At 37.6% G+C, this 19763-nt stretch overlaps 1 protein-coding gene across 6 annotated transcripts in view; it reads right to left on the bottom strand.

Moving 5' to 3' along the window:
- Nucleotides 1-19763, bottom strand: part of EYA4 (EYA transcriptional coactivator and phosphatase 4) — a 151537-nt gene that overhangs the window by 11628 nt on the left and 120146 nt on the right. For all 6 annotated transcript variants that reach the window (XM_048936092.1, XM_048936094.1, XM_048936095.1 and 3 more), the window contains 3 exons: nucleotides 15846-15982; nucleotides 14704-14787; nucleotides 6115-6204 (listed from right to left, as the gene is read on the bottom strand). In XM_048936092.1, coding sequence (XP_048792049.1) covers nucleotides 6115-6204; nucleotides 14704-14787; nucleotides 15846-15982 — 311 coding nt within the window. The remainder of the gene's footprint in view (nucleotides 1-6114; nucleotides 6205-14703; nucleotides 14788-15845; nucleotides 15983-19763) is intronic.

Raw genomic sequence — 19763 nt, 5'->3', positions numbered from 1 at the left:
ACCAAGGTACCTGTAAATCTGAACTCCCTTTCAGTCTGTTTTTATAATTCGGTGCCTCTTCTGCGCAACAGTTACAGAGAAAAACAGGTAAATGTAGGGGAAGCTCAAATAAATAAATAAGTAATTATGCAATGAGTCTTAACGTTTTCTGAAGTTGCTGTAATTAATAACCTTTCCCAAAAGACACACCAGAAATTCAGTGCCCACAGAATTTTCTCTGTATAAGAGATTTTTTTAAAAAATACTTTAAATAGCTACTCTGGCATGATCCTAATTTTATTCATGAAAAAGTTCAGGAATGTATTTAAAAATGACTCCCCAGTTAAGGTTTACAGATAATTTAGTCTCACCACTAAGACAAAATATGGCTGAACTTTCAAAGTGCAGTTTTATGCTTCGAGTAGAGCCATCAGATTTATCCACTTCAAATAATATTGCCAACATGCAACCTTAATTCAAACCTCCAGTAAAAAGCAGTACGTAATCCTGATTTTCAAATCTCATTTGAGTATTAGTGCTCAGCTACCAGATGAAGGATAACTCTGAGCAGAGAGGTGATTTCCAATTGTGTGTACCATGAGTTCCTAGAATTTACTCAGGGAGCATGATTTTGGCAAATTACCATTTCTGTCCAAAGTTTTGTTTGCTTTGCACTCAATGAAAACTTCAATAGAATTTTATCCACGTGAAGTTATTTTTTCAAAATATCAATTAGTATATAAAATAAACACATAGAAACCAGCAATCATGTTAGTGTCAAGACCAAAAGAATGAGTGGTCAAAGTCTGCTCATCTGACTTAGTCCATCAAGACAAGCATGAAAGACCTGCATTCAGGGAAGATAAACGGATGAATCATTCTTCTCCCCCCTGGAGAAATAAAATTTGTTGGCTCTGTTTGCAGAGAATATCTTAAGCTGTAGAATATTTTAAAGAAGGTGCTTTTGGATGTAAATAGCAGATGAAAATAGAAAGAAAATGAGAAGTGGCAGTTGAAATAAAAAAATTGTTTCTTTATCCCTATTTATTATTTACACTCAAGAAAAAATGCAACTGGATTCCATTCAGTGTAGGAAAGGAGTTCAAAAATCAGACAAAAAGTCCCATTGAGAAAAAAAAAAATCTTAATATTTTGCAATATCTGAGCAGTATCTGGCTTCCTAACCACCTTTCACTGGAACTGGTCAAAGCATAAGATAATTAGAAAAGTTTGAAAATCAGTCCTGTGGATTTGCACATGTACTGATTAATTGGAGGGCACACAGGCGTCTTCATGGATAACAAGGGCTGTCTGAGCTGTTTGGGTTTTGTTCAGTCATTCAGCTATATTGTTCCAGCCTTGAAAATTGCAGATAACTGTTCCGCAGACAATTTAATTATTAAGTTTAATATGAGTGGGTGGCAAAGGCTCAGCAGTTTGCTGGTATTTTTTATCTCACAATTAGATTATTGACTCCAGCAACAGAAGAATAGGAGAACATGCAGTTATCTGGTTGCTTGCCTCTTGTTCCTGCAGTAAGGTCACTAAGTTTCCAATCACATAAAAGGACTGAATTTAATAGCATTCCTCAGCTTCCCCCTTCTTCCTTTTCCTCTTCTCCTCTCAGATCTATTGCTCATGTCCTCAGCAGTCTGGCAATACTTGCTTCCTGACCAACAGCAAACTTATGTGCCTCTCACTCTTTGCATCGTTTTATTTTGTCTTCTTGTTTACTTCAAGTAATATGTTTACATTTTGCAAATTCCCTTCTCCAGTGTGAAAAAGAAAACACAAAAATAGGCAAGCAAGTAGGAGACAGTTTTATAGTCTTCCCAAGTGATTCAGAAAATTGGTGGTTCAACACTAGATCTCAATTGCTTGTAAAATAGACCAAACAGTTGCAGGGAGGAAGGAAAGGCTCCCTGTCAATTTAAATGTTAAGGTAAAATGGTTTTTGCAGCATCTACAGTATTTTCTATACTCAACCCACAGTGGCTTTCTGTCAGTGCAAGGTCAAAGCTAAGAAAGATTTATTTCCTAATACTAATTGTATAGGAAAGGAATCTAGATATAACAGGCTTTTGCTTGAAGCAATACCAATTTAAATTATATCTGAATGCAGCTCACAAAATCCTATTTAAAATATGGTAGGAATACCATACAAATAGAAATGTAATTCAGTTTATTTGAAATAAATATATTTTTCCTTCATTATTCTAGACAGTGAAAGGGGATTATAGAGCTTGAAGACTCATGGTTGAGAAGTGAAGAAAATGTTTTTTGTGTGAGCGTAGTACGTTCTACCAACATTTCTAAAAGTTGTCATACAACTAATACTGAGATAAAGACAGAAACTACCATTTATTCCTTACCTGCTTGAGAACTGAATGTTTTAGACTGGATACTGTTACTGAGCTTAGTCCCAGATCTAAACGTTGTTTAGGCACATGAACTTTCTAAAGCACGAGACTCCTATTTTCATGGCAAAATACCAACTGCCCTCCCAAGTGATATTTCTCAAGCTAAGTAAAATTTATACACTGAGAATGAAATATCTGGAGTACAGCCTAGCCTGAAATAAAACTACAGCTTGGCTGATTAGGACATGGGTTACTGGGTCAGCAGGGAATGTCTCAACAGATTGGAATTTCTGCATCAGCAGTCATTGTAATGAGACACATTTGCATAGAGGAAGGAAAACTTTATTTTTGTATGTGATAACTTTCAATAACTTGGTTGTTATTACTAGAGCTTGGTATGCAGTGCTAGTAACCAAGAAAGAAAGGGAAAAAAGGAGAGCTAAGACCATTCAGAGAAATGACTGCAGTCAATGCTAAAGGAATCTGTCTTCATTAGTACATTACAGTTATCACGTCCAGTGACATGTGGTTTATGGTGGGATGAGGATGTAAGAAAGAAGGTGTGAGACCTGATGGCTCGGCACTAGAAAAGGGAGATAGAAAAAGGGTAAATAATCTGTCTACTGAATAAATGGCCTATCTCACTTCCCCCAGTAAGAACTAAAGGTTTTATGCCTTGATAGCCATGACCATAAGCAGATCAGCACCAACCTCCCATTACCTAGGGGAGGACAGAGGGAGGAAGACAGAAAGAGGGAGGGAGGGAGAAAGACAGAACTGGGGAATGCTCAGAATTCATCACTCAGTCATCTTGCAGATACTCTGCAATATTTAGTGTTCAGAAAAGGCCATGTGTTCTGTAAACATATTTGAATAGACAGATCTGTTCATCTATATATTAAAGGATATCTCTGTGTACATCGGTACATGATACCATGCTTGCAAGTACAAAGTTATTTTCCTATCTTATTTGCTAAAGAAAATCTGTGCACATGGTTCATATCAGAACAAAAAGTTCTTGGAGTTTTGGTAATCTTATAATAGAGTTGGTTTTTGAAACAAAGCTGAATTCTGGGCTCAAGAAGAATTAATTGCTTATGGAAATTTGTTTTAATACAATCTAAAAATTCTAAAAAATTCTTAAAAAGAGTCTGCAATTAGTATTCTTTGATATATCTTACATTGAATACTCTTTGGATACTGTTCAAGCTCTGAAAGGAACTGGAGTAAGACTTTTTGCACAGGGTATTAAGTCCACCCTATGAAGAATATACACAATGTGATGATCGAGATTTGCAAGTCACCTGTGGCAGCAGAACCTGAGAACTACAAAGAAAATAAGTAGAGAACAGAATGAAGCTTCAATGGCTACAAGCGAGACTGAAGTATATAAAGAGGTGGAAGCTCCTTTTTGCTGATCTAATCCATGAACTCAGCACAAGTTTGAAGAAATCTGGGCACATGCTACTGAACGGCTTAAAGTTCATTGGGTGCCACATGAAATCTGAACGTACAGGGGTAAAGGTCTGATAAAAAGAAATTTAAGCAATGCTTTGAAAAATTGATTTGGAATCCAACCTCAGTACAGGGCACCAGAAAGAGAACGTTCACTGAATGCACTTGCATTGTCAAGTGATGACTCACTTAGACTGCAATAAAACACCGACTGGTGAAGGAATATCCAGGGTTTTACTTTCTTATGTGTCTGCTGCTGGAAAGAATAAGTACAGCACAGGTATAAGGTGAAGTAGATCTGTTTCTTGACTTGAAAATTGTTGAGAATAAATGAGATCTGCAAGGCAGGACAAAGAACCTCATCCTGGTACACTTTGCTTTTGCTACTCCTGCAGCTGACAAAAGAATAAAGGAAGTACACAGTAAGAAACAAAGACTTCAGTGAATGGAGAAATCTCAATTATCCTCATTTTTTGTGTTCACTCACCAGAGACCTTTCTCTGGCATTTTACACTAGATCTCAAAGTCTTCCTGTTGTCATCAGTGGCAAAATATCTGACCATGGAGGAAACTCTGAGATCCTCTCTGAGCAAAACAACAACTGATATAGATCAGAGGAAGGTCTGAAATGCCTGCAGTTCAATTTAAAAGTTGTTCTTCACCTGCCATCTGTTCCACAAAATAAATTAAAAACAACAACAACAACAGAAAAAAACACAGCTGTAAGACTGTCACATTCCACGTTAGCAGATACGGACTCCTGGGCAGAAATGAAATGACTGTGAAGCACTGTCGATGGGTCTGCTCCCCAGGCAGTTGCCCCTTTGGCAGTCTATCTGCATGCTTCCAACAGGCAAGTGATCCACAGTGGTCACTCCCCAGCTGGAGGTCTCCCCCTTTTCTGAGCAGATGCCAAATGGCACACCCCGGGTATCTTGTGACAAAACGTGTGGTTGCCTGGTTACCTCAGGAAGAAATCATGGGCAACCAGGAGGCTTCACATTGTCAGGATGTGACACACTACACTCTGAAAATTTGAAAGCCTGCCAGATCAAAAATTTTGGATGGAAACTTCTTTCTAGATTTTCCCCTTTAATCTGGAAGGAAAAGAAATAAGAAAAAGATTTAAAAAAAAAAAAAGCCACAAGCTTTTTTACAACATTTGATAGTTAAGAGGATTTGATATGCAGAAGCTATGTCTGAATTGACCACACTCATACATATGTGAGGCTTCCAGAAACTTGGTGGCAAGTGTCAATCAAGTGCACAGGACAGTCAGTGAAGAACCCAAACTAATACTTGTGTTATTAAGCATGGCTTACTGAAAGTCTTCTAGTCTCTGAAAGGAATATAGGAATATAAATGAAATCACTAGGAAAGTAACTAAAAGTGTAATGAAAATATATGTATATATGGTGATTTCAGTCTTTGGACTCAGAAAACTGATATAACCCTGTGTTCTCTTCAACCCTTACTTTTTGGTTTGCTGATTTGGGTTGATTTGCTGAACAGTCTCAGTCTTTTAAACTTAAAAATAAATAAATCAAGAAACTTTTTAACAGAGTTCAGAAAAGTGTCTCTGTTAGTTGATATGGAAACTGAGACAGATATAGATTTCATAAACCACTTCAGCATTTTTCAGAATGAGCCATTCCTGTCTATAATATTTGACTTGAAATTCACAGTATTCTTTGGGGAACAGAGAAGAGAAGAAGATGGCCTACCCATATGCTCCTCTATTCTAACGGCAAGATTTTGGAACTGATCATCAGAAGAAAACTGAGATTGTGTTCTCAGTTTGTTTGGCATTGGAGACAACACTGATGAATAAATCCACCATAGTCACACCTCTCTAATTCTGCAGACTTTGAAATAAATGAAGGATATTCTTTGAGTAAGAAAGTCAGACATGCAGTCAAACAGCTACTTGCGAACGTAAAGAGAAGAATGAAGTCGCTTGGTTGAGATGATGCCACCAACTCAAAGCAAATACAAAAAATTTCAAGAGAAAGAATGGGAGACACATACATCACTCTCCTGGAAATCATAGCAGACAACACCAAATCCATGGGCACTGAAAGTACTGCCTTAAGACAAAGATCTATCTTAGAAAGGAAGGCGTAGCTTCCAAATCACCCCTTTCACTCAATTTCATGGAAGGATTCTGTTGCCACAGGACTTCACAGACATCTCTCTGTGATTAGCATATGACGTACCCTGGAACGGCATATAGCACCACACATAATAAGCATTAATGCACAGTAAAACCACTGTGTTGACACCCCAGGTGTAACAGTGTTTATGTTCCTTTGATTCTTACCTCTAAATCATTAAAAAATAAATGCGTATCAGCAAGATTAAAAATCATTTCTTCCATTCGCAGTCCAAGGGTCACTGCCATTGGTGGATCCTTAAAAAACAGAAAGTCAGATTAGTTATTTACATACCTTTAAGTTATATCACAGTTACTTCAAAATTTGTTGTATACAAACTATTTTGAAAAATTTACACTGCAACAATTTTCTTTTTCTAAAATTATTTCAGCATTAAGCTATTTTAATATAACACTATAGGAAGAATTTGCTGAATGTGTGTGAGAATATTTGGAGAGCTAGGCATGTTGCAACAACAGCTTCCTAGAATGTCAAGGCATTTGTAAACTGGCTAAACTATGTCAAAGGGGAAATTTTGGTAGCCTTATGGAAAGCTGAAAAAATAAGGCTGTAAACAGGGAAGATATGTCTCACAAATTACATCTGTAAGGAGAATAATATTTATTATAATAAGAATATACTACATTTTTCATCCCTGAATCTTTTATAAAAATATGCAATTATCTTGACTGTCAATTTGTAGGAAGAAAAAAAAAAAACAGCCAGGGAGCAGTAACTAACTTTTTTGAGCCCACACACTATCAAGAGCAGAGGCTAGAACGAATTACTCCATGTGCTACCTGGCCCACTGCACAATTCCTCTGATTGCTTCGTTTGTCTTCCAATTTTTGGATACCCAGGAGTCCTCATCAAGGTCATGTTAAACTGGACTAGGAAAGGTAGCAATCTCTACCAAATTATTTTTTTTGTAAGTGATTATCCTTACACTTCAATAGGAAATTATGATTTACAAGGTCTTTTCAATTTCTGATATTTTTACTCCAGAAAAATATAGAAGGCAGTCTGCATCTGAACCCTCGCTCATTTTTCCAAACTAAATTTCACTTTACATAAATCATCACTGCTTTACCTATCCTTATGCCTATATGTATCAGTTCTTTCCCATACTTGCTGCTGCTCCAGTATTCATCCACAAACCTTTCCATTCTCAACATTTACTTTTCTTCTGTGCAGGTACTGATGAATTTCCTGGATCTCCATTATGATTTTATTGCAGGTATTCTGCAAAGTGCCTGCAAGTGTTCTTCTACATGTTCTTCAGCGTATCTACAATCTATGGCACAATTCCTTAGGTGGTCCAAAGTGGAGGGAAAGCATATGCAAATTTGATTGTTACAGATCATCCCTTCATTTGTTATGAGATACAGGATTCCTACCCCCAGATGGGAGTCATTCAAAATATTTTTATCTGGTTGCAGGTCAGTTTTCACAGTATCAAATCACACAATATTAGCAAGATACCACCATTTTCCTGGTCTGAAATAGCTGTTTCTCTGGGAGCCTTTAGCATGCAGCAAACGTAAGGTAATTAATTTGACTTTGCTTGGCTAGCTAGGAAAGAGGGTAATGCAAGTTACATTGTCTTACGCTTAAGGATAAGAACACATGCAGTATAGTTTTTGATGACTTGCTGACAGCTGGTAATTAGTTATTCCACTGCTTTAATTAACTCTTGCACTTTTCAGGTTCAGATAACTTTTGTATGCTTAAGATACAACAATGGTTTTGTAAAGTGAATATGGTTTCTCATTTCATTAAGAAACAAAACCTAAATTTCATACCTTAAATTGATTGCCAGTAGTGAGTTTTTAGAAATATTTTGTTACATGCTTCGAGTTCACAGGTTTAAAATTTTACCCATATGTTCTTATCTGACAAAAACAATAAAATCCCAATACTCAAAATTTCAAATGATCTAAGTATTCTAAGTATTTTCTAAGTATTATATATATCTAAGTATATTCTAAGTATTAGGATCAAAGTCTTCCCAATCAGGATCAGACGCCCATTACTCCAAGACAGAATAAAAGATGGCTTCTGCCCTGAAGCACATAAAAACTAATGGCAAAATCTGAAACATAGACATATTTTGACCCTTGCTCATGAAAAAGTCAGACTTGAAGAGGAGAACAGTGTGTAAGAAATTGTAATGATCCAAAGTTAGATCTAATTCTCAGGCAGTGAAAGGAAATATTTCTTTGCTGACTTTTGAACTGGTCTAGACTACCTTTCAGAAGTAAAACTAAATGCAGTGCCTAGTAACATAACTTAATCCCCTATGTCTACTGCAGTCATATTCCACAGATTTGAAAGCCATGTGAGTGAGGGCAGCAGCAAACGTAAAGGTCAGTTATCCAATGGGATGATTAAAGTATGCACATTAACAGATTTGCAAAAACTCATGTAAGATACTTAGAACACAAATCACAAAAATAGTCTGGACTCATGAGATTCCTCATCAAGTCATAATGCTTTTATCAAAATGTCATCACGTATAAACATATGTTTCCCTCTCCTTTCTCTTACATTTTTTTCTCTGCACAGAAAATTATGTTCTTGTCCTTAAATACAATATAATAAAGAAGTTTTGCAATGTTTTTTAACCTCAATCCTACGAGTAAGGCATGTGCATAACTTTATGCACAGGTGGTAATTCATTATTATTTATGTGAGTTAAGGTATTCACTGGAGTTCTTCCAAGACTGGAATCTTAGACTTTTGATTCTCAGTCTCTTTTTTCCCCTTCCTGGGTAGAAGTGGACTGAAATGCGGAAATATGCTATAACATATTCCATTATAATCCAATTTATTTTTATAGAAACTACCAAATATGTATCACAATTTCCTGCCTTGCCCAGTATAGTTGAGACATAAATGTAACATAGCATTCATGATTTTCTTATTAGTAGCATTTTTGTAACCAACTATGCCTAACTTTATTACTGTTAAAATGAGATTTCCTACATTTCTGTTTTGAAAAAAGCATGTGGAGGATATTGCTAGGTACTGTATGTAAAATAAAATAAAGCAAAGAGATTCCATTACAGCGTAGCATGAGATCAGTCTGGGATCTCCCAGCAACAACTGCTGAGAAGAGTAATTGGAATTGAAGTCTCAATTGATAAATTTGCCCAAACATTCACTGCAACCATTTAACAAGAATTATACATCAATTTCTATCTCTTGCCATGTAAGTCCACCCCTTCAAATATAAAAAATAGAAGAAGCAAATTCGTCAGGATCTTGTGATTTTTGAAGAACATCCCAATCTTTATTTTACTGTCTTTCAACTCAAAGTAGCACGAAGAAATAAGAGTTGAAAAGAGAGAAATGTGCAGCCGATAGAGATTTGAGCACAACAAATTGAGAAACTGAATAAAAGGCAGACTGAACTTTTGCCAAAATGTTGCTTCTGCACAAAGCATACACAAAAGCGGAAATAACAATAACAATAATAATAATAATAATAAAGCCTGGAAGTTTTCCCCAGATAATTTAGAGAATAAAGAAACACAATTTTTTGGCTGTCAGAGGCATGATTTCAGTCAGATATCACTAGCATGCAAAGGAAATGACCAGTTACAGCACCTCTGTCTACCAAAATGCAAATTACTTCAGTTATGTTAGTATGAAGGCTCTAAACTGGAGCCAGACTGTCTGTGGACTTCTCTACTAGACAGGTCCATCCACCGGAATGTCTTTTGGGAGAGTAGGTAAAAATATCCTGGGAGACCCAATATTTATGTGTTTTGTTCAAGAGAAAAGTAGCTTGAATAAAGACCCAAATGCTCAGTGGCCATTAGTAGAAGAAAACTGTTTAATATTATGTTGGAAGGTCTGCTTTTAGCACAGAATGTTCAGAATAATTTTGTTTCTTGTTGAAAAAAATGCAAAAACACTAAACTTTTACACAAATCCTTGGATAAGAAATTGGTAAATAGTCAGGTAGATTCATTTTAGCATAAATTTGTACGCAAGAAACCTTAAAAATAAGCAAGCAAGCAAACAGGCAAAACATGTGAATAATATTACAAGAATAGATTTTCAATGGATGGCTGTCCTGAACAGACAACAGAAGCGACCAATGGAAAAAGTGGAAATGCTTAAGTTAAATTCTGATATTTTTAGCTAAAAGACTCTTCCTTAACATTACATAATAATCTCAGATTTAAGTTCAGGTCTCAAAGTCCTATAGGGGACGCTCATCCCCAGGGGAGTTTCATGTAGGTGGTAACAGAGGAAGAGAATACATCTCTCAATAATCATATCTGGTCGCTGATGAAGGAAGACTCACGTACTCCACAAGGAGTTTCTGTTCCGTGCTCTCCAGAAGGCAGTAGGAAAATGGACTCAGAGGTCTCAGACAATGAGGGAGTGAATGGAGAGCACAACTGGAAGTCATGAGAGATACATGATTAATATAGAGAGACGAAAGCATGTTTATGAGTGTACTTGAGTGTGTCATAATGTGTACTAATGGTGACAACCTTCTTCTGTTTAATGCCTGGACAAGCAGAGAATGAGCAATAAAAAACCTCTTAGCTCATTCCAGAGAAGTCTACAAGGTTAATGTGGCCTCCCTGGCAACTTCATTTCATTAGCAATTCTATCAAAATGTCACAGTGCAATCAGCAAATGTGGTTTTGTTGTGATATTTGCACTTGGTAGTAATATTCTCACCCTCCCAAGGGCAATGGGCGCCTTTCACACTTTTTAAACCAGTTACACTTTAAGTCATGGCATTTATTTGGGCATCCTTGACCTCTGGTTTGACCTGGAGGAAATGAATGAAATATACATGCTCCGAGGAAGAAAAACTCCTGCTTAATCAGCCGTAAGTCAGCAAGACTAACTGGAATATAATAGAACAAAGAATACACGCTGTTCACAGGGAATAAGAATGTACCTCATAAACTTTAATAGATGACGACATCTAACACATGTCCTGTCACATCAACAAATCCTTGCTTAAGAGTTCAGCATTGTAGAAGAGTGTATCTGCCAACTGGTGCTCAGCTGCGAAAACCATCATCAGCCACACATATAACAGCTCAAATGCCAATGTTCATGATTTACTACTGCAGTAAGTAATTAAAAATAGAAATGTACCAGTTTTATAAAGTACAAAGCAGATGAGCAAATGAGATGAACACTGAGAGCTACTTTTTACCGCTGGAAAGTAGCAAAGTTGTCCTGAAAACTAACAGAGGTATAGTATTCAAGTATTCTCTTCTTGCATTACCTAGGACCTAGTCTGATAAACTAACCAAAAGTCAAGTGGGACTCCAGAGAGAGAAAACAGCAAGCCAGAGAATTGTTCTCTGAATAGGTTTTATATCTTAATATTTTAAAGTGATACATAGAACAGCCTCTGGCCAAATCTATCCCCCTTCAATGGAGTTCAATGTTATACTCTATTGGTGCATAGGTAAAAGACAGCAGCTTCCTGGTCTCTCCCTCTGGCTATAACAGCATGACAGCCCTCACCACATATTGCACTTCATGCACAGACAGAAATGCATGGAGCAGAGACTAAAATACTCATTTTTTAATATTTTCGCTTTGCCCACTCACTGCAAGAGTAAAGGTAAAGAGCTACTGAAAAATGAGAATGAAAGCTTACATGTCAAGAAATAGATGATAGAGAACTGAAGGCAAATATCTTTGCCTGTCTATGTATTTGCAATGGTTCTAAATACAGCATTTCAATGTCTGAAAGTAAAAGTGAGCACACTTGGTATAAACAGATACCTTCCCTTTAAAGCAATGTTTCCATTAAAGACTAACTAATCTCATTTTGAAATTTTAAATACAGAGAAAGGTGAAAATCAGTGTTATTTTTGTTTGTTTGGTTGGTTGGTTTTGTTGTTTCTCATTTGGGAGTAAATTGATCAAGTTACACAAAATACAAATAGAAAAAAATACATATGCACAGCTGTGTACCTGTATGACATTATACCTTTTTTTATTATTATTAAATAAAACAGAGAACAAATAATCAGCATTTTATGGTACCCTGTAGGAATAACTGCTCCTCCAGCACTTACTGAAAGACCAATGTGATCACAAGACTTCATTTGACAACCTCATAATTCACGGACAATTTATCTTCATGGCAATCTCATTCTCATAACACTCCAGACATCAGTGTGGACTAAGACCTTGTTTATGGATGAACCTCACATACAGAAAAGATAAGGGCCGTATCTGCCAGGGTCATGCACTAGGAGCTGACTGAGGTCCAGCTGTGCTGTCTTTCCCTTCTCCCACAACTAACTCATAGGCACTTAGGCTCAGACACATCTCAGCTTTAGGCAACACTGCTGTGACATGTGAAAGCTAACGCCTACTCAGGGTAAGCTCTCTCTGTATTCCCTTTCTTACTACCCTCATCTATTGTTGCAGTCAGCAACATATATATTGCAACGCATTTTCCTAATAAGCTCTTTATAAATATGTTGAAGGTAGTTACTGTAGGGGAAAAAAAGCAAACATAAAGTCTGCTATTTTTCTTTTACAGTCTTTGGAAATAAGTACATTTCCCAGCTTGTATGGATGTTGCTTATCATTACATGGTTATTTGTGACAGTTCTTTACTAATGCTGGTCTCAGCAGTAAAACTACATTAATTTAACTTGCCCTTGAGTTTTTCATGGGTTATACAAGCCATTTTTATTTGCTGTCAATACTTCTGGCAGTTAATATGCCATTACAGTTTCTAAGGACTATTTATGGAGTGTCAATTATAGAATTATAGAATCATAGAATCCTTAGAGTTGGAAGGGACATTGAAAGCTCATCTAGTCCAACTCTCCTGCAATGAACAGGGATATGCATAGCTAAATCAGGTTGCTCAGAGCCCCCTTCAGCCTGCCTTGAATGTCTCCAAAGATGGGGCATCCACCACCTCTCTGGGCAACCTGCTCAGTGCCTCACCACCCTCACTGCAAAATACTTCTATCTTACATCCCACCTAAATCTATTCTCATTAAGTTTGAAACTATTTCCTCTTGTAACAGAGGAGTTCTTAAAAAACAGTGATACTGGGATATTCCCAAATACACTCATAGCAAAGTGAGCAACCAAGAGGAATTACACTTCTGTAGCTACCCCTAAAACAGTTTACAAAGTTACCTGTAAGTGCCTGTGAATTAAAAAAAAAGATCTACTCTTATTCTTAAAACTATGTACTAGTTTAATCAGGCTTTGCTTACATAGCATGTGAGGCGTACAAGACAGAAACATCCTATGGGCACATTCACATGAGGAGGGGATGAAAGAAATGACATAATTGCTGCAAGTGCTGAGGCAGTCTATCAGCTACACTCACAAGTGATACAAATGTTCCTGTTCAGCTAGGTTTCTCTCTTGATTTACTAGTAAAAAATTAGAAATGGTACTGAAAAAGTTACAGTTGTTACAGTGTTTGAAAAACAGCAGAAGTTTTTGACAGTGTACTGAAATGCACACTGATTTGGCAGCACGAAGCTGCAATATAAGCAGGAATATTCTGCACAAGACATGAATAAATACTCTTATCTTAGGATTTCAGAAAATCAGATTTTTGCCCAGGCCTGTGAGCTTCCCCTTAAGCTTTTTTTTTTTTTTTTTTTTTTTTTTTTTTTTTTAATAACCACAAACAGCTGTCTTGAAACATGGAGAACCTGTCATGAAACATAGCCCATCAGTGGTTATAATATACAGGTTCTGGCTTTGGAAATTTCTAGCCAGTTGGCTGAGGAGGTTGGATGTGGAAAGCGTTTCTCTAATATACTCTCTCTCACAGAATTCTGTCAAGCAGATCATTTTGGCTCTTTAAACAAGCACTTCTGGCATAGCATGGACATAAATATGTCCTTAAGAAATACCTTTATATTAATTACATTTGAATGGCACAGAATCTAGAAAACTTTTGGTATCCCAGTCTATTTTCCTCCGTAGCATACATTTGCCCTAATGTTCTAATTTAATTCTGCCTCTCTGGGAAGCCCACGACTGCATGCTGGTTTTCCCCCCATGCCCCTCCTGCAGCCAGCAGGGCTCACTGCTCTCTCAGCAGGGTAAATCTGCTCCAGCAGGCTGTGGCAGCCAGCCTCTCTCTGTCTCCTTCTTCTCCCTCACTCTTCCTGCTGCTTTTCTGCTTGCTGCTCTGTGACCTGAGTGCCTTTTGGATCACCTTGCAGAAGAGAGGATGAATACTACTATCTAACTGGGAGAGGGATTCACTCCCTAGCATTACTCATCTTACAGCCAGCCATGGGCCTGAAGATGCAAAAAGCTGGAGCATCAAAGAATAACACCTACAGCTGGCATTTAAGCTGTCTTACTCTTTCTAATTTATCAGTTTTGCTGTATATTCACCCACTGCTCCCATTTCTTACTTCTTCCTCTACATATCCAAATACTGACAGTTGTTTTTAGTTGCCCATTGAATATATTATGTCTGTGAAACATCTATTCCTATGTGCTTCAGTAACCTCATCCTTGTTCCTCTATAAACTCTTCCCTCATTTGTAACATCTGCTTCAGCCTAGTTTTATATACTATGCTTATATTCTGTGTCTCATTTCTTCCCTTAACATTTTCACATCAACCTTCTGAAAATGGGGTTCACTGTATGCTTTTCTTCTCCCTTCACTCAAGCTATTTTTAAACGATGTATGTGTAAATCATGTATGTGTACACCCTAGACATCTTGTTACAGTGAATCAGTAAGTAATTCATGGATCACATACCTTGCCATACTTTTGTGCATAGGATCCTGTAAGCAGCGAATGAAAAACTATGATTGTTTCATCCAAATCCCATACAAATACACGCTGAAAACAGAAGTAGAGACAATATTAGTAAATAAATAACATCAAAATGCCCCTAACCTCCCACCCAGGGCAGCTAAAAGTCATCTTACTTTAATTGTACCTTAACTAAACAGGTTTCCTCTGAAAACTGGCAAGAACAGGATATGTGCATCTATTGGTAAGAAGGCAGAAGGACTGTAAAGCTTAAGCTGCTCAAACAGCAGCAGCAGTGTGCTCAGCAAACTTCTAGCAAAGGTCAGTCTTCTGCTGTGCCAAGGGTGTTCTGTGAAGACACAGCAGCAGGGCTGCCCAGGGCTACCTGCTGTGAGTGGCAGGAAGCACAGCACGCAGGTGGGCAGCACTTTCCTCTGATGCCAGTGCTTCACACATGGGCACCAAGATTCCTTCTCCCCCTGTCACATTAAGGCTGCATGCTGCTAATGCAAGAGCAATAATACTATAATTACCCATTGCTAAGAGGTCACCTGTGTTTTACATCATCACCCCATGTATTAGGCAGATGCATTTCTTCACTGACGCATCAAAATTGCACATACTTAAGTATACCATAACTTCACTGGTGTCAGCTGCCTCACTGAAATCCACTGACATTTGCTACAGCTTAGAGACCTGTGGATAAGTATTGAAACGCTATGGCCAGATGATCCTGTATATTTGTACTGTATTCTTAAATAAACATAGTAACACTGAGCAACATATTTGATATCTCCTATTTAAAAACAAACAAGCAAACAAACAAAAAACTAAAAGAAACAGCTTTTTGAATACACAGTTCTGTGTTTCTATTGCACAAAAAACTGAAAGATCCACAATCTTAGAGCTAAAATGTGAAAAGCTGAATCACATTTACTTTTCTAGCTTTGTCATAGACAACAGTAATGTCTCATTGCATGCGTATGTTAAAGCAGCCACTAATGGCTGTTATATTCAGTTACTGACATGGAGTGCATGATGTTTTCTAAAATGCCTTAAGCTATTTCCACAGCTGTACTTTTCAGAATTTACTTTTCATCAGAAGAAACCTCCACATTACCATTCATCAATTACTACAGGCATACCTCCAAGTCACTGTCCGGAGGGGGTGATGGATTATTCTTCCGCCCTCTACCCCGAGACTTTGACCCAGAACTCCTACATGTTCTCTCATCAAGATCTTTGATTGGCGTGGAGGGGCTCTGCACTGTGTCAAACTCCCCTGTAAAGTCAACCATTCGTGGCAAAATTAGTGCTAGATTTTTCAGTAATAAACTCTGTTTTTCCAAAGCTAGACATATCTGTATGCAAACTCAGTTTCAGGATGCACCTAAATTGGTTGCATGAAATGAGTGATGTGCAATTTTTCCTGTGTAAAAGGAATCTACAGATGCAGTGAACACTTTTGACATTGCAAAGGAAATATTATAAACATTAGCAGAGATGTTGCATAGATATGTGCAGACATATACATAAATACGCATAAGCACATGCAAAATATTCACAGACCCAAGGAAGATGTATTTCAGAAATCATACTAAAGAGTTACCAAAACATAAATTTGCTTTTAATTAAAGTAGTTCATTTCCCATGTTCAGAGTTCAGCTGGAGTTATTTCCAAGTCCTGTGTTGCTTTTACCAGAACACCCTCTAGTACTCATCCACCTACCAGGTTATTAGGACTGTTTTATCTCCTCCTCCCATGTCACCTTCTATTTAGTAGACTTTCTTTTTCCTACTTTGCCACTGCACATAAATTGGCAGAGAAAAGTCACACTATTAAATGCAATATTCCAGTTACTATCAGAAAAAGTATAAAGTCATATTTGCTGTAGTATGATCATCCTTCTGTAATTATCAGATACTGTCTGATATTCACTTCTCTGCAAAATAAATTTCCCAAGAATCATCTGTCAGACATCAGATCTGAACAGTACACATTTTTAGTAAAAAACGCTATTAAAATCGCCAAGGTCCACCAGGCAACAGAGGAAGTGGCCAGTTGATCAAGAAGAGTGATTTTTCTGCTCCATTAAGAATGTGCAAAACCATGTCTAGAAAAATGACAAGTTTTAGGATCCCAAGTATAACAGAGAGATTAACAAACTGTAGTTAGCCCAGGTGAGGGCCACCAAGACAGCTGAAGAACTGGAGCACACAGGAGGAAAGGCAGAGGGACTTTTCAGAGAGCTATATAGAGAAAGGACAAGAAGGAAAACATAGAAATTACATTAGCCAATATTCCTCTTAGGTACAAGAAAAAGTTATTCTCAGAGAGAGTAGTCAGACCCAGGGACAGACCCACAGAGCTTATGCGTTCTCCATCCTCAGAGATACTCAACTGGACACAGTCCCAAGCAGTGTGATCTAAGTTGGCTCAACCAAAAGGTATGCAGAAGTCCCTTCCAACTTAAATGATTAAATGTTTCTACAGTCTTCAGAGTCATTCACTTTATTTTCCCTCCCGAACAAAGAAGAAAACAAGTCCAGTCTAGAAGGATGTAAAAAGAAAAAAAGACTGCAATCTCAGCTGAGAATCTGTGTGCAATATAATTCAATAGTTAAATTCTTCACCTCTTCTATCATTTATTTATACCTCACAGTGAACCACATAGAAGATTATTAAAACAAATGTACTAGGAAGATATACTTATATATCTTGATTAGAATAAAGTACTCTTGTATTTCTTGGAAGAGTAAGATTTAAGACCATAATGTCACATTCCTGAGCAAGAACTCTAGCTCTTATGCAGAAGGAATTCAAGATTGAAGGACAGTGGAGAACAAGAAGAAAATTAGTTCCCAAGCCCAAGGTTATGTTATATACACAGGTTGCTCCAAAAGTAATGCCTCCTACTTATTTTCATGGAAAAACAACAGATATGAAGAGCACAATAACAATATTTGATGGAACAAATTGTCAGTTACAAAGAACTGTTTTTCAGCATAGTCACCACCATTAGCTTTGAACTTTCTCCAGTGTTGAATAAGAGTTTGCATGCTGCACTCATAAAAACCTCCACCAGTGAAGGTGACCTTCTGTTTCAAAGATGCTATACAATGTTGTCAGGAAAATGTAGCCCATGAAATCCATCTTTCATTGGCCCAAACAGGTGGAAATCAGGCACCAAATCCTGACTATGTGGTGGGTGTGGTAGGACAGTCCAGCCAAGATTGGCAACGTGTTCCACCGTCTTCAAACTGGCTTGAGGCCTGGCATTATTGTGTTGCAAGAGAAAAGTTGTTTTCTTCTCTGGCTTGACTCTGGGAGTTTGATCCTTCAGCTTAGTCAGTGTCACAGAATCACAGTCCTGCAGAGGTTGGAATGGATCAAGAGATCATTGAGACCAACTCCCCACATAAAGCTGACTCCCTGCAATAGGTTGCACAGGTTGGTATCCAGGTAGGTCTAGAATATCTCTAAAGAAGGGCCTCAACAACCTCTCTGGGCAACCTGTTCCAGTGCTCTGTCACCCTTATCATAAAGAAGTTCCTCCACATTTCTATATAGAACTTCCTATGTTCTAATTTTAGGCCATTGCTCCTTGTCCTATCACTAAACACCACTGAGAAGTGCCTGGCCTCATTCATTTGTCTCCCACCTTCCCTTAGATATTTACAGACTTTAATCAAATCCCCCATCAGACTTCTTTTTTTCCAGGCGGAACAGATCCAGGTTACTCAGCCTTTCCTCATAAGGGAGATGCTCCAGGCCCTTCATCCAAATGTAGCAATCGAAGTTAATCATTTGTATAAATTACAAAAAATCCAGACTGGTCATCCCTTTCTCAACCCAAAAGACAGTGCACATCACTACCCACTGAGGGCTGTGTCTTAAATTCATGTATCACTCTCTACTTCATGGACTGCTGTTCAGACTCTGGCTCATAGTGGTGACACCCAGAGTTGTCACTGGTAATGATGTGATCAGGAAACTGTCACCTTCAGCACTGTACTGGTTAAATAGGTCCTGATAAACTTGCATATAGTGTTTTTTCTGTTCCTGTGTGAGCATTCCTGGATCCCACACGGTGCAAACTTAGCAGTGTTTCAATTCTGCCACCATTGTTTCAAATACATTCAAGCTGATATTCAGCTCTGTACACAGTTCTCTGGTCATAATCCACTGATGTGCACAGATGAGCTGGTCAAGATGCTATTAATTTCATGGTGTCACATCTGGCGGTCCAGAAAATGGCTTATCTTTCATGTCACTCTTGCCACGGCTGAAACATACCGCCTGCTACCTCACTGTGCTCACATCCACTCTTTAGTATCCATAAATGTTCAGCAGTCATCAATGAATGTGGATTGATTACATTTTTTGAGGAATTCAATTGTACGCTTTTGCTTCATATGCACTTCCATGTTGGATGTCATTCTGTCATGCTGCCCCTCTGCTACCATTGGTCACATTGCAGCAAAATGTAAACGAATATTGGTGGGAAGATTTAATCTCTACTGTCGTACCACCAACATCCCCTAATTTGTGGGCCAACATAATAAAATAGAAGAGATTTCTTTTGGATTAGTCCTCATACCTAGAAGAAGAATATATCTGAAATCCATTGCCCTTTCCAAGGCACATTTTTCATTTAAATGAATGACTGATATATATAAAGTATAAAGACAAATTTGCTTTCATGACTCAGAATCCTAATCCCTGCACACCCAAGTGGAAGACAGTGGACTCTTCATGAAACAGGAGGAAATCAAATCATGATGACTTCAGTGTTGCAATATCAATCTGTGTCTCTGCTTGTACAGAATACAGCCAAACTTTCAGGCAACAGCTAAGAAGAGATCTTCAGAAAAGTAGTTTGAGAATTTATTCCAGATACAATCTTCAAGATACATCTGTCCTGATTTGGAAAAAGCATTATATATATTCTGTAGAATTTTCTCTTTCAGCTGAAATTCTTAACAAGAGAAATTAAGCAGCAATAATAGTGTCTATTGAAAAATGTTCTGTTGGTGTTTTTATTTTGTCCCTTTACAACTGA

The sequence above is a fragment of the Lagopus muta genome, chromosome 2, assembly GCF_023343835.1.
Source record: "Lagopus muta isolate bLagMut1 chromosome 2, bLagMut1 primary, whole genome shotgun sequence".
Taxonomy (NCBI): Eukaryota; Metazoa; Chordata; class Aves; order Galliformes; family Phasianidae; genus Lagopus; species Lagopus muta.
This window is presented reverse-complemented; position numbering and strand designations above follow the sequence as displayed.